Here is a 16,365-nt window from a genome sequence, read left to right on the forward strand (position 1 = left end):
AAGACAAGAATATGGTGCAAGGGCACAACTGTAAGAACTACATTTTTCTTTAAAAGAAATAGAGAAGATTCCCACATGCAAGGACATACAAGTTCTTCAAAGTAATAAATACAAGAAGAAAATGATCCAGTCTCACAACTGAATTAATACAGCTAGATTTTAACACGGGAAAATACTTTCAGTATTTTCAGAAAAAAAGGACTAAATTCTTCTTGTAAAACCATCCCAAAACTTTAAGGGTGTGAAATCAAGTCTTAGTAGTGATTGAATGTAATAGTTCTGCAAAACCCTTATCTGCAAAAAGGTGCTAACAGTCCCATACTCCCTGGGGCGATGGATGCTGTGGAGTATAAATTTATACACATTTCCTTCTTGAAATGACCCCTCCTGCCCAGCTCTTCAGTACATTGGTACACCACCCCCCAAAAAACTGCACCCAAAGGGAACCCCTACCTGTCCTTGACACTCCACTAGTCCAATAGCTTAAATACCTTTTGGCACATACCAATTTTTTTCCACATGTTGCCTAGCTCATTATAGGAGCAAATCCAGTGCCTACTATTGGAAGGCTGTGTTAATCTCTCTGTTCTGTAGAGGAGATACAGTTATTTCAATCTACAATGCTCAAGCATGTACTGCCCACCTCAGTCATACGAAAAGATCATCGTCCATTGAGGGCCTAGTCTCTCTGAATATATTTAGGATACAATATACCTTCTATGAAAGGATAACCTGCTGACAACAAGAATATTTGTAAAAGTTGTTTAGCAATGCACCCAAAGACAGACAATCCTTTCCCCTTAAACAAGAGGAAATGTCTGCAAAGTTAGAGGATCTCATTCCTATCACTAGTTAAGATAGTATATGAGAAGCACTATATGGTTTCCTACAGAACTGATTAATCCCACTACCTGTTTAAGGCTGAGCAGCATCATACTGAAGGGGTTTAATGATCCAATGATACCTGAAATCATGTATGTGGTACTGGATTTCAGATGAGATTGTATGAAAATAATAGAATAAAGAGACACGAAAGATAGCAAAGGAAGCCTGAGTCAGTATTAAAAACTTTTCTTTGTGAGTCTTAATGATTGCTATTACCCAGCTTCCAGAAACTGCACTCCTAACATCAGTAATAGACAAGAATAAAGAATAAGCTGAAACGAGGGCTATGTGCACTGAAAGTAAATTTGGACAGTCAGAGCTAGTAATATATTTGGTTATCAGGTATAGACAAAAACACGCTTGGCTGATGCTTTACACTGGCCCAAATTATACCAGTTATATGAGGCAGTCAGTCTCCTTCTGTAGGCTACAAATTGCTTAAGCAAAGCACCAAGAAATTAAATGTAGCAGAAAAAAAGATATGCCAAGATATTTAAGAGAATGTTCACACTACATAAGCTTTACTTCAACTGGCTTTCAGACTGTCGAAGTCTTTGCAGCCTCCCCATTCCCAGTACCCCACTTCTTTTACATAAGGAGATGGAAGAGGAAAATGCTTCTATCATGTATTTAACATAAAAGCCTTTCAAACCAGCAGGAATCCTTCAGTTCAATCATGCTTTATGTACTGAAAGGTTAACTAATGGGAGAGGCTTATTAGCACAAATAATACCACTTCTGCCTTGATCCCAACAACACATGAGCTAAGCAAACTCAGGCTAGATGCACACTTAAATAGAGAGAAAAAACAAGCAACAACAACAAAAACAACACCACACAGCACCTGCTGCTGTACAATAGGTTCTCAGATGTGTGGGCAATAGCAGGAGATGTTGGCAACAGAAGCTTTCCAAGGGCACTACCCTCCCCCAGCTGTTGGTATTGAACCACTCTCTCAGGGGGAAGAAGGGAGCACTGCTAAGACTTCTGATTTAAGAAAAGATGAACATTCAGAGCTAGCCAGCTTCAGTTCTGAGGCAACATCTCAGTTATATCATTTAATCTCTAAAGCCTTGATTTTCTCATTCTATAAGCCTGCTCATGTCTACCTTTTAAAGAGATATTGTGATGTATTGTGATTATATAGCTCCTTTAAAGTTACATGCAGAAGTATGTTTTCGGTTTTAAAATAACTATTAGGACAATGTATCTGAATAGGAACTTTTCTGGAAAAGTAATGCTAAGAGAAACTCATAAGAACTAGCCAAAGTCCAGTTCAGTGTATTTTCTCCTCAAAATTGTCTCTGCAGTCTCCTGGTAGAACAGGAAAAAGCAGCATTGCCTTTCATTTCCCATGTAAAACTGTGCAGAACTAGTCTTTCATGTTCTGCAGAACAGCTGATTTTCATCTCAGAGTCAGCTGCATATGAGCAAGTTATCTTTTTTCTGCACTGAGTTTTGAAACCTTATAAAATTCAAGTCATAGTGCAAACAATGTGTAACATTGCTTGGATTAGATCAAGTTGGTTTGATTTGGTGGTGGGTTTTTTTGTTCGTTTGTTTTTTGTTGTTTTGTTTTGTTTTGTTGTAGTAGGATTCAATAATATGTTCCTGTTTAAGATGTTCTTCCTAGAGGCTTAATAGAGAAACAATCAATTTCACCATAGCTGATGTAGTACAAAACAGTTGTTAACCTTTGACGAGAAGGTTACATCAGATACCAAGCGGGGTAAATTAAACTGACAATTGCCCTTGTTTAATTGCTTTTGAGTAGTACTCAGTACGTCTAAATGTGCAGTGAATTATTACCATACCCTGCTGCTACCCATTAACATGTAGATCAAGAAATTTTATTTTACTTTTCTGATGCCACCATAGAGAAGGTGATAAAGGCTTTAATTGCAAACAGATTTAATTTAGAACCTATTAGTGCAATTTATCCAAGCATACAGAAGATGGGCTGTTCTGAATAAGCTTGTAAGTTTGGTGCTTCTAGTAAAGGACAAAAAATCTATATTGCCAATTGTTAAGAGTTTGCAAATAATAGATTTTAGATTTTTTAGATTTAGATTTTAGTTTCTTTTAGTCTTTTTCAGAACGAACACTTAAGCCTCACACTTATCTCCTTCAAGCCTTGGTTATTTCAAGAAAACAACTTCACTGGAGAGGGTCTGTGTTTCTTTCTTTGACTCAGCCAGAAAAAAAACTCAAATTACTTCAATTCCTTTGTATTTAGTATTTAAAAGAAAAATATTAAGAAGCAAAATCTAAATTTTCTCAGCATCAAAAAAGTCCTAGTATTTCCTTGCTTATTCAGTCACTAAAAAGACTGTGTGACCAAGTGAAAATCCCAAATATTACTGCACAACAGTAAAGGCAATTCATCTCAAGTTTTACTGAAATTATGATATATAATATAGCCCTAGATGACATATTCTACACGAACATTACAGACACAGGAAAGAATAAAATAAATATCAGGCAAAGCACAGAATTTTTTTATACAGTGTACAAGAACAAGCTATAGCATAATATTTATTGCCATACAGGGTGTTTGGATAGATACTGTGAGATACTCTGGGATATGATCATTTAACACCTAATAGAATCACAATAAATCCTAAGACAAACCTGTATAAATTTAACAGATTTCAAGCATCAGATTGTATATTAAACAGAGGTTATATATTTGGGGATGAATCTTTCTCGTAAGCAATCCCATTAAGATATTTGCTTCTTATTAGGAGAGAATTTTTTATTTCTGCACTTAGGCTGAAGTACTAGGGTCTGATTTCACAAGATGCACAACACTAAAATGGGCAGGTGTGCATTCTGAAAAATGCTGCTAATTCTGTCCACTATACTAAATCAGGATCATAGTAGAAAACTGCTTCCTTGACACAGCAAAGCTCTCTCTTTTAAATCAGCAAAGGTAGCATATCGATTTGCCTATATCTTTAAGGTAGGTTTCAAAAAAATCACTCAAATGTAACTTCCCATTTATTCTTCCTCCACCTCCTCTAATTCATAATTTTCAGTCTCCATAATCCAGCTGAAGTTAACAGTTTTGAGAGCCAAATTATTTTCAGATTTGTGATCATGCTAACTTGTGGTCCAACCAGAAATTTTACCATTCATGACACCATTGCCCTACCAGCTCTTTCTTCCACGTCTCTAATCAGCTTCACAACCTTCAATGATAACTGCAAAAGCACTGGGATCTATGCAAAAACCGCCACTGAGTGAGGAGTTAATGAATCCTTGTATCAAATCACTGAGCTTCCATGCTGCCTGAATGGAGCCAGGGATCTAAAATCCATCATCTTTAGCCACAGGACATCAGCGCGCTATTTCCCGCACCGTTGCATTCAGCTACGCACATTCATTCAAACACCTGGTACAGGCACTGGCAGCAAAGCAGGGACTGGAGCACAAAAGGTCACTGACATAACTTGGTAGGGCACCGTGCCAAATGGTACCAGCTACAAACAGGCACGCTGGGGTGAGAAGCTTCTTAATGTTCACAGGTTAAGTCTCAACTCATGACCTCCTACACAGAGACTCCTTTTCCGAAGCTAGTCGATAAAAACAAATGAATCATTCCTATGCACGATGTGAACTAGTTAAAATATATTAAAATGGATTATTTATCACCCTTTAAAAATAAAAACAGAAGTAACAATAACACGTTTTAAACTTGGCTTGAAAACTGGAAGTCCATTTGCTTTCTTCAAATTAGTTTTCATTTACTAATTCTTCTGCGCTCTAGGGAACAATAAATGCAGCATGCACAAACACATGGGACTCTGCAATCCCAAAGAGTTTAGAAAAGGACAGGAAAAGACTGAGGGCATTTTGGGACAGGATCGTTGAGTATTTAAATAGAATGCTTTCATTAAAAACTAAATAAAAAATTCAGGATATTTTGCAATTTTACACCAGCTGGTAAAACAGTCAGTGACGTGCATACCTCAGATTTCAGACTCAATCAGATATAGCCTCTATCAGGCAAAGTAACAATGCTGAATTCATATGTATTTTCCATGGGATTTTTTATTCTATAAACCTGACATAATTGGCACACAGCTATATTATGCTCCATTTTTTTGTGCAGATGATCTGCATATAGTACCCTAAAATACATTAATTATTTTCAAAGTACTTGGTAAGGAACAGAGGCCCTCTTCCAGGTGAAGACTATGCATAATAGGTTGACTCTGGCCAGTAACGAGGCACACCCCCTCAGGTGCTCATTCACTTACTTCTCCCCAGTGAGACTGGAGAGGAAATTGGAAAGGCAAAAGTATGAAAATTTGTGGGTGGAGATAAATACAGTTTAATTAATAAGTGAAGCAAAGCCATATTACTTCCCATCGACAGGCAGCTGTTGAGCCACTTCTGATAAGTGGGGCATCAACACACATAACTTACTTGGAAAGACACAGGCCATAAACCACCAGCATCCCATCCTACTCTTCCTTTCCCAGCATTTTTGTTGCTGGGCACATCATCTTATGGTATGGAATGTTACTTTCATCAGTTTGGGTTAGTTGTCCCAGCTGTGTTCCCTTCCAAATTCTGGTACACTGCTGGCATACTCAATGACTTCAGAATTTATTGAGGTTTGTCTTTTAACTTACACATGAGCCATTAGGGTAATTTTACCACCTCCAGTCAAATATCTTCAATAATAAATCACATAAACCAGACACATTGTGATAGACACAAAAAAACCCACCAATATACACAAAGCACCAAGAAATTAATCCCTTCAGCATACACTACACCTCATTAAACAGAGAGAGCAAATGGATTTGCATCTCTCAGTGAAATGCCTGTTATGCCTTTGGATAGGGTTTTTGTGAAGGAAATATCTTTGCTATCCATACCACCAATACATTGGTCATCTGCTCATAGTTTTCAGTTCTTAAATTACATATTAATCTTAATTTTTTCAGCTACTTCCCCCTTGTCCCGAGAATCCAGAATTCTGGGCAGCCTTTTGCCCTCTTGTGAACAAGCTCAAGTAATCTAAAAATCAACCAGCCATTAACTAGAAATTACTTTTCTGTCTAAGGAAAAGTAGTAACTGATTGTACGCAAGATGTTAATCTGCCTCATTGTTGATTAACACAGATACACATAAGTCATATCTTGCAATCAACATAAAGAAATGGAGTGCCATTAAGATGCAAGCCTCAGCTGAAGATGACTGCTATCCTAAGCAAAAAGGAAGATGTGACTTACAACTTGCATTCAATAACATAAATAATTACAGAAAGGAGGTAAACACTTGTGATGTGATATGCTCTCTAAGATCCTCAGAACCTGTTTGCCATGCAATAGCTCAATGCTTGTTAGAGTTTCCTAAGCCACCCAATTCTTGCGGTGCCAGTGCTCTATCTGGCCTACATGTCTAAGTAGAAACCTACTCCACTGCAGACAGGGAAAGTAGGATACTTTTAAAGGTTCTGCAGTGTATGTATATATATATGTCACATCTTAAATAAGGACTATCTTGCCAATCCTCTTACCTTAAATAGCACGCAACCTCAATTAGGTTAAAGGCATCCAATAACTATTTATTCATGACTTTGAGAATTAACAAATCACAGCTACATTTGTTTAAAAAAGATATATGTGATGACATGAAATAGAGACTCCACTGGATCTTCACATACTAGCATTAAATGACAACAATTCTTCTACCCCTTCATTCAGCTTGTTTTCCATCTTGCCTAGAAGGTTAGCAGTCATGGTTTCAAGCCTTCAATCTTATGATAATCCCCAGGTGGCACCTATTAAAGAGAGCATATTCAGAAGTCTCTGCCAGAGAACTTATTCCTAACAGAAAGCTACATTCTGACAGTTTTTATATGTTAATAATCACGGGAGACTTGCAGAGTATTCCCTCAGGTTGGTTGCTAGATTTGTCTTGGTAATAAAAAGTCTTTAGACAGTTTGTTCTTTTAGACCTTCTAAGGATCTAGACAATATAATCTTTTGCTTGAAAGGTCATCCTAATTCTCTCTCCTTACCAGTAGGCAGTCTAGTAACTCTCATACATTAATTCTTCACTTCCTCAGCTAAATGTGTTATACAAGATGTTGTCTCCTATACCCAGACTGTCAGTAAATAATTTCTTGCTTCAACAAAAAAGCCTTTGTCACATTTCACCATTTCCTGATCCACTGATTGCTTCAGTATAGAATATCTTTCACTGAATATGTGTTTTATACCAATCTGTAGGGGCTCATAATTTGTATAAACGAAACTAGGAGAAATGTACACAGCTCTCTGCTGTTTCATGAATGAAATGAGGCACGATGGGCACTAAACGCTTTGGAACTGATAACTGCTTATGGGATGCTTAACCACTTCCTGTACACTCCAAGAACTGTATCAAACTGCATCAAAAACTTACTCTACACTGCTTTAAAGCCTGGAAAGGCAAGAATAACAGTGCTATTCCAAAGAGACATCAATGTAAACACAGTCAAGATACGGTGGAGTAAAATTACTTATAATCACAAAAAATTACACTTGAACAAACTAAGAGTTCCTTAAAAAGAGGGTCTAACATAGTGAAACACTTTAAAAGAGAACTGTAACTGTAACACCAGTAAAGGCAGCTAAAAAAAAAAAAAAGAAAAACACAAGATAGGAGACTGAGGCAGATCACCCACTTTTTTTCACAGTCTATAGCCTTTGCAAAATAAAGCAGGCTAGCCTTAAGGAAAACCTCTTCTTTCTACTTTCTTAGGTATAAAAGTGTAACTATTAACACCCTGAATTTGGCCTAAGAAAGGCTGAAATATTTTGCATTGAAGAAATTTTGGTTATAGAAAAGTAAAACACAAACTGCTATTACTTTTTGCCTCCAGTTATTATCTCAGAGTAGCTCTTAAGTTATGCTGTTCATCATACACCCTCTGGTTATGGTAAGTATAACCCTTTGTCTATCCTTCTCCTGATTCTAAATCATTTGCTTCTTCTGTATCTGCTCAGATGACATGCCACTGAGTTTTGAAAGGAGTCTCCAGGAAACTTCATACAGAGGAGCCAGAATTGTCTCTAAAACTGTAAAATCCAAACACAGACTTTGGCCAATCACAGTATAACTGAAAAAAAAAATTGTCTGAATGTACACACACATTTCCCTCCATTTACACTCATTCTCCTTTAATAATGCCATCTCTAAGGAAGGCTTACTTTTTCCACACTTATTGCTTAAGAATCAGAATGATCTACATCAAATTCTGCAGCTTTCAATTGTAGCCTGGTGCCACGTGATATATCTCCACTAGCCTGGGTCTGCTAAAGTAAAACTCCTCACAAAATCACAAACATTTTTGCCCAAACCTAGAGTTTACTTCTTACAAGGAGTTCAGAAACTGGACCAGTCTCACACCACCATTCTGAACATCCAGAGGCTAGATGCCCGTTTATTGTACAGAACAAAATGAAAGAATGCAGACTAAACCAGCCTCACACATGAATGAGTGATTTCTCTCTCCAGAGTCATCACAAGAATGATACCCATCATCACCTGCAGCTGTTTTCCTCTCTTCAATTGATCTCTATGTTTTGCATGTTGTAAAGCATAAAAAAAGTGATGTGGTAGGGTAGGGTGAATGAACATATAGAAACATACAACCACAGCTCAGACGTACAGTCTTTTAAGTATCCATCGTGGAAGACAATTTCCTGACCCAGGTTTGGACTTGGTACTTTGAATGAATTATAAGGAAAACAAAAAAAATATCATAAGGAGGGAGCTGATGCTCCAGGAACACTCCCATTACATATGCTACAGTCTAATCACACAAACACCTCATGCTTCATAGGCAACATTGATCTGGATGGTATGCTATCCATTTTTACAGGGTTGCCCCTTTATACTTCATTGTAAATCAGGAGAGAAAATAGTTTCAGAGGCTGTAATTTTTTGTCATATAAAACAGACATCTTAGTCAATAAATTTTCACAGTATCTGAAAGACTCATAATTAAAAAATGAACCCAAACAGAACAAGTGTAAATTAAACAAGTAAATATGTAACTTCAACATACAACATATTAAAAAAGCAGACAAACTATTTAAAAGTTTCCTTAGCGGAGCATAAACAACTTTTAGAATCTTTCAAATAGAATCAGATCTTGATTAAACCATAGCCTATTCTATGACATTTGGATTAGTTTTATTTTAGTGATGCATATTAGAAAACAATGATCATCAGGTGGCTTTTGTCACTTGTTATCACCAATAGAACACCCAGAGAAGTGTAAGGAGGTCAAAATCCAGTAAATAGCATCCAAAATATAGTCTGTGAGTGGAATATCTAGAAAGGCCTCAGAAGAGGTCTCCCCAACAGTCCTACAGGAAAATTCCTGTCACTTTCATTATTACTATTATTATTAAATATAATTGCTCCTGAAAAAGTCAAATTGCTAAATATACATATAATAAATTATATTAAAATTAGACTTCCTGTTTTAATACCTATTTTCTCTTTCTCCTATAATTTGCATTATGGTTTAAGTATTTGGTTTTAAAACCTTTGCTTTATTATCAATTTAATCTGCTTAATACCTCGGATTTACAAATCTATTTATTCCATATTTGTATTATAATTTGATCCATGCTGCTTTGTTTCTCTTGACAAGTGACAGTCACCTAATGGAAGGCTTTGAAGAAAGATAGACAGAGTCCTTGAAGATGACAGCGCAAAGCCTGTGGTAGTTTTGAGTCAGTTACAAAAGATCTTGATCTCGTGGAGAGCTTGCATGCAATTTGCTAAGTAAGAGGTCCTAAACGGTTTTGCATTTTAAGTCTCATTTAAAGATGTACCTTTAATTTCAGATTTCAACTTTTTCCAAAACAATCCTGATGTAAGCTCACTTCTACAATGTTGAACAATAAACCAGAGATAAAGTCTTACAGACATTCAAGAAGTCAATAACACTTAAAAAGTTTCTATGCAACTTTTCTATTGCATGTAGCAGCGTGAGTCTCAGACCACATTCTTTATATGAACAGGTAGGTAGAGTTACTGATATATATGATGAACTGATACCATACACAGAAGAGCACAGGAGCATGCCTTTGTTCCTCATGAATGACCGGCAAATCATCCTAATCCATCCTAGCCACAAAAGAACAAGAGAAATTATACTCGAACTAGTCCTAGATTTACCACTAGTGAACACCTTCAGGTATAAAATTGGCCAAACTACAAACGAGGCATTCAACAGAATCTTAACAGAACAGAATTAATATCAACCACAATCAGTAGACTTTATTTAGGTAGCTGAAATAATCTGAAACTAGCACCATGCTGTGCAGAGTAGTTTGAAAAAAATACATGAGGAGGAAGCAGAAAAACTTCCAAAACTGATAGGAAAGAGAAAGCAATTTTGTTTTGTTTTGGTTTTGTTGTTGTTTTTTTTAATGAATGCTTACATCTCAGGTTCAATTTGCTTGTTCCAGTCTATTCAGCAAAATTTGTTATATTTTTTTTTTTGAAAATCACTTATTACAATGTTCACTTAGAGAATGGTAGATATTTGAGACCAAGATATAGAGAAAAACTCTATGCCTTCATCATTAATGCTGAAAAGCCTCCTTTGGCAAATTCTTATCTTCATGCAGGATTAAAATTTCTTTTTTGGTACTTGTGTCTGTTTCCTCTCTTCCTTTCACTGACTACCACAAAGAAGAGCCTGACTTTCATTTTCTCTGTAATATCCCACTAAGCGACATGATCCCATCTCAGGCTTTTTCTAAGACCTTAACAAATTTATATCTCTGCACCTCTCCTCACATGCCAGGACTACTGTTCTCCAGTTAATTGATAGCATTTTACACATGTTGTATTATAACATCTGAAGAATATACATTGTCTTGCTCAGACATATCCAGTCACTTTTGCTTAATGTGAGTCACAGAATTCCAACCAATCATGTTTAGCACTGTTCACTTTTACCAACTGTTCTGGGGTTTGTTTTGTTTTTCTTTTAAGAAAGCAGGAAAAAGTGTTTTTCTGTTAAAAAATACACCAGGATTTGATCTCATTTTAATTCTAGCACAAAACTCAAACTAAATATTTGAATATATCACAAAAGATAGAAACCAGAATTGGTGACAGTCTAATGGCTCAAGGCCATATGCTAACCCATTCCAATGAATCTGAGTTTTACAATAGGATTCAAAATAAAACCACTTAAAATGCTGGCAATAACTACTACCCCTGACTCTTGTTTCTGGTTGTTTCAGAACAATCCTGCAATATACCCAGTGCTTCAACACAATTCTGAACGTGGCAAACTCCAGCAGCAGAATAAGGCCCTTTGTCATTCACATTTGGTCTGTTTTGGCCCCTGGTATTCCTCCCGTTTACTTATACCTTCAAGGTTCCATGAAATGTTAACAACTCCCCAGCTCATTCAAAACTTGCAAATGGCCCCTTTCCACTATAAATTAATGCATAAAACACGGGAAATAAGGGAATATCAAGTCACATGACCAGCTTCTACCTCTAGTAAACCTCTTGGCTATTTTTCAAAGGAAGACAAAGCTTCTCCTCCCAAAGCATCATGTAAAGTAACAAACTCCAAAAGTTTCCAGTTGTAGTGTTCTTATTTTCTCAAATAATTCAACTCTCTCTAAAGCCACCTTCACTCAAGCTCTCACAAGAAAGTCTATTTTCTTTTTGCAAAGCCATGTTGCACTAACACCAAATTCTTATTCTTTTGAACTATCCTGCTAAAGCAAGCATCAGCTGTATCAGCTTGAGGATCTGTTCAGTTCTCACTTAACTTTCTTAGTGTGGAAAAAAACAACACCCTATCACTCCCTTTTATTCTTTGCCTTCCAAGAATAGTAATGCTTCACCATAAATTCAGCTCTATTCAGGACTGTGCATATGCCACAGTAGATTAACACTGATGCAAAACATTTCTTCAATTTTTAAATAAATCCTACTGCTATTGAATCACCTAAGGCTTTTGAGTTTTGTTTTGTTTGTTTCTTCCCTCTCCAATTTCTTCTGGCATCAAGACTTGGTTCCCTGTGCATCCCAGTTGGTAATTCTACAAAACCCTAAATAACTACTAAAGGCAGTTTAATTTGACAAGTGCTGAAGACATAGAAAGAACAGAATATGACATGTTATTTTAGAGTAATAGTTTTCTTCAAATTCAGGTAACAGAAACCCAGGTCTGGCATAGACATGGGCCTATCTATACTCACTATGTGCAGCTGTAGAAAATCACCAAGCCCAGGGGCACTGTCAATCCGAACAAGGATGCCATCCTTCACGGTTGTGCTGAAGCCCACAGCAAGACGGTCTGTCCTTGTGCTTGGTCTATCATTAGCTGGCCAGGTGTACAGGATGAGACCTCCACTCTTCCCAAATATATATGTGGCACCAGCTAAAAAATACAAAACCAAAGAAAAATGTATTAGTTACTTATTTGCCAACTCTGGTGGTAATGCTTTGACTTCCATGAGGAACAATTTAAGCAAGCACGTGCCTTCCCTAGTTACAGGAGTGAAATTAATGCCTTCTGCTGGCAGGCTGGATGAAGTACGTTATTAGTTCCTAAATAAAGACAAGCAACATTTAAGATAAAGATAAATTAAGAGCTTATGCAAACTTATCAAGATGGCTTATCAAGAATGAATTATTTAATTAGTGCTAATATCCCAGACAATGCTGGATAGGACACTGCCTTTCAAGGGGGCAGAAAACAACAAGCCCCTTCTGTTTCAAATGTGTAGGATTCAACCTTATAAGGGGATTTAAAGGAAATATTTGGCAGTTCTCCTTGAGGTTGGACTTGCCTTCAGCTGAAGACTATTCACACATAGTAGAAGCCTATCCTTTTCTCAACACTTCCTAAGATTTTTGGATATTTAATCCACATATTTCCAACACTGCTTGTCTTTACAGTGAGCCTGGGAATTTGTTCCTTGCCCTTATTTTTAAGGACAACACCAAACCTCTCCCAAGCTGAACACTGTCCTCCCACATTCATGAGGGCCATCTGAGCTGAGGAAGACAGACACACAAGTGAGGAATTGTTGTCGCAGACAAGGAAGCTGAGAAGCAAAAGCATTTGGAGTTCACATTCTGACTTGTACTCAACACCAAGTTAGGAGCAAGATTTTATAACTCAGTAGTTATAAAATTAGCCCCTGAGCTTCTTGGAAAATCCTGTCCCAGTCCCAAATCTACAAGCAGACCAGGAACAACATTTCTCAATGCTTCAGCCACTTAGTGAAACTCATTTTCTGAGCACTATTACAATGGTTACATAATAGTAAGCAAAAATAACCAGCTTCTATTACTGCAACAAGGATGAAATACTGATAGAAAGTACAGGTAATTACTGGGTACATTTTCTAATCTGAGTGAAAATACAACTGATGTTTTTTTTCCCACCACACCAACCAGAAGCATGTATCAAGCAATCATGAGCAGAGTAAATGTAGTTAGATACAGAAACAGGAATCATATATGGGTAACTTCTACACTTGCCTACAAAGCTGCAGCTTCACTAAAGCTCTTTATGATCTAAATTCCAAATAAATGCTACACATTAGTAGAAATAATTGATACACTTCCTCCTTGCTAAAGAGGCTTCCTCTGGACATCTCAGAACTCATTACCAAAGCAGACATCAGAAACTCAGCCACACAGGACTGAAATGATTTGTGAACGGCTGACTCAATAACAGAGTGAAAAATGAATTATGTTTCCTTCCTTCCAGGCCTGTGCATATCCAACAGAAAATGCCTTCAGAAAATTCAGACAAATGTGTCTGAAATCAGGGTTAGACAGGAAATTTCGCTCATAATCCAGAATTAACAAAAGAGCACATTGGCGTTCTGGAACTGTGCACATATTTCAGTTTCAGAAAGATTAATTTTACAGACTGAACTCAATCTCCTCATTGACCTTTGAACTCCAGATACAGTGTTCATGACTATTGCAAGATGTATAGAAAGGGGCTTTGTTTGTTTGTTTAAACAAATCTCCAACTGTATCTGTAACCTTATGGTTAGACAGTTGGAGATGACCAGGTAGTGAATTATCTATGTCTTCCCCCTGCGCACAGGTACACCAACAGCCCCCTAAAACTATGCTACAAATATACTCCTTCAGTTTATCAGTTTGTTCTATAAATTCCATGTGTATTTGCATTACAGACCAAAACTAGGCACAGCAAAACGCTAAGGAAAACAAGATTTACTCATTGTTGATGGCTTCACAGATTAAACTCCACTTTTTAAAATTACTGTCACTCGAATTGCAAGTTATCCTCCTTTTCTTTGTACTAGTTACCAGGCCCTTCAGCAGCAAAAACAAACTTGGAGGAGAGTTCTTCACTATTTATGAAGACAAATTACTTCTTTGTCTCTCTAAGAGCCATTTGGCTGCAGGTAGACCATGTCAGTCCTCCAGTGAGAGCCAATTAGAACCAATCATGTCCTCATAGGCCTTTCATGAAACTTAAACAGATCTTATTTTCTCATCACAGAGCACAGATTTTTGCTTCTAAGCCTAACCTGAAGATATTCAGTACTTTGGTATTGAGGTACCAAAGTTTCCTAAGGTAAGGAGCAGTATCAGTATAAATCTACCTCTTTTGGGTCTTATTTCAGTTTTCTGTGAGATGGCTCTACACACTGCTTCTTGAAGACATGTAGTGTTCTAGTTCAACCGGGAATGTCAACTCATCTCTGGAGTTCAGCTGGCCCACAGACTGTCCAGCTTTACTTTTCATTGTGATGGGCTTTGCAGTCATACATTCTGGCAAGGCACCGAGTTCTTGAAACAAAGATAATTCAGATCATAGAATCGTAGAATGAACCAGGTTGGAAAAGACCTCTGAGATCATCAAGTCCAACCCTTGATCCAACACCGCCGTGGTTACTAGACCATGGCACTAAGTGCCACATCCAGTCTCATCTTAAAAACCTCCAGGGATGGTGAATCCACCACCTCCCTGGGCAGCCCATTCCAATGTCTGATTACTCTCTCTGTAAAAAATTTTTTCCTAATGTCCAACCATGCAACAACCAGAGCAGCACTACCCACACAGACCTGTTAGCAGAAGCCTGGTGGCCAACAGTTGTTTCCTTATTGTCCAGGTCAGAAATATCTGCATAATGACAGATGGGCCACTTGCTTTATCTGTGTGTAGCTGAATGTACAATTTGTTGGATACATCAATCTCCCTTCCTTTCACCATCTTTCTGATGATGTACAGGATACCCATTGCCACGTTTGGAAAGAGATGCACATTCACATTGTGCTAGTATAATTTTTTTCCCCAAAATTATGAACAAAATAGTCAATCCAGTCTGAAAACACAAGGTGCAAACGTCAAGTAAAAGTGGAAGAGGCAGTATTAGAAGAGTTACAACCATATTGTAATCACATAAAAAGAAAAAACAACTAAAAAGACAAACCCTACAACACAAACATGCTGACTTAAATACTTCTGTTTGACTGCAGCAACCACAACTATTCTTACTTTTTGGTGTTGCAGAGAATTGTAGAATATTTAACCAAAGAACTCTGATTACAAAAAGCTGGTGAAATGAAAGTCTGTTGATCTTCTCACAGTACTGAAGTTTTGTTACAGACCACTTTATTAGACAAGAACACATATTTTTTTCCAAGACACTTTCTATTCAAGACAGAGAGCAGCCACTTTATATTTAGTTTTTCCTCATTGTTCAAGGTTTATTTATGTAACTCCTTTAATAAATACAACACCAACTATGCTCTGACAAGAGAAAAGTCTGAGGGATTAATTTCGTTGTGTTATTGTTACAGTGTTTCACCACTTCAACTGTATAACACTAAGTTCAACCTATACCGTGAAAAAAAAAAAAAAGAAGAAAAAAAAATAAAATCAACGATACGAGCACACAAAGTTATTTCCCCAGTCAGTTGTGTGAGCAATCTTACATCTCACAGTGCCCTCGGTCAGATTTACTGTACCAACATGTAAAAACAAATGAAAGCAGAATATTTTCACCTACTCTACTGGGATGTTGCATGCAGAATTTGGTCATCATTGGGAGCTCAGAGAACTAAAGATACATATAGTGAGGGAGCACTCCCTACAGATTTAAGTTACTAGGACACCATAACACATTTAGCATATACAAAACTTACAAACTCATAAAACTTAGTGTGACAGAGTGGCAATTGACTTCTTCCAGAAACTACATAACTTGTAGCTATAACTTACATCTTTGGTGTTTAGAGATTTAAAGATCAAAGGTGGATATGTTACAACATATATGACAATGTTGCCTGCATATCTAGCTTAGGTAAATTATGCATTTGCTAGCTATATTCATGGATAAAGCTGTTAGATTATTCAGTCAAGACACAATAGTTTGAAGCAAAGATGCCTCAAGGAAAACTCTTAACAGAAAAGTTATAACCAAGGTTATAAG

General features: G+C 37.0%; 1 protein-coding gene across 31 annotated transcripts in view; it reads right to left on the reverse strand.

Annotated features, from left to right (window-relative positions):
* NRXN3 (neurexin 3) overlaps positions 1-16,365 on the reverse strand; it is a 1,015,491-nt gene that overhangs the window by 239,783 nt on the left and 759,343 nt on the right. For all 31 annotated transcript variants that reach the window (XM_051806312.1, XM_051806340.1, XM_051806317.1 and 28 more), the window contains one exon: positions 12,136-12,317. In XM_051806312.1, coding sequence (XP_051662272.1) covers positions 12,136-12,317 — 182 coding nt within the window. The remainder of the gene's footprint in view (positions 1-12,135; positions 12,318-16,365) is intronic.

The sequence above is a fragment of the Manacus candei genome, unplaced genomic scaffold, assembly GCF_025592945.1.
Source record: "Manacus candei isolate 608988 ecotype Guabito, Panama unplaced genomic scaffold, ASM2559294v1 h1tg000067l, whole genome shotgun sequence".
Taxonomy (NCBI): Eukaryota; Metazoa; Chordata; class Aves; order Passeriformes; family Pipridae; genus Manacus; species Manacus candei.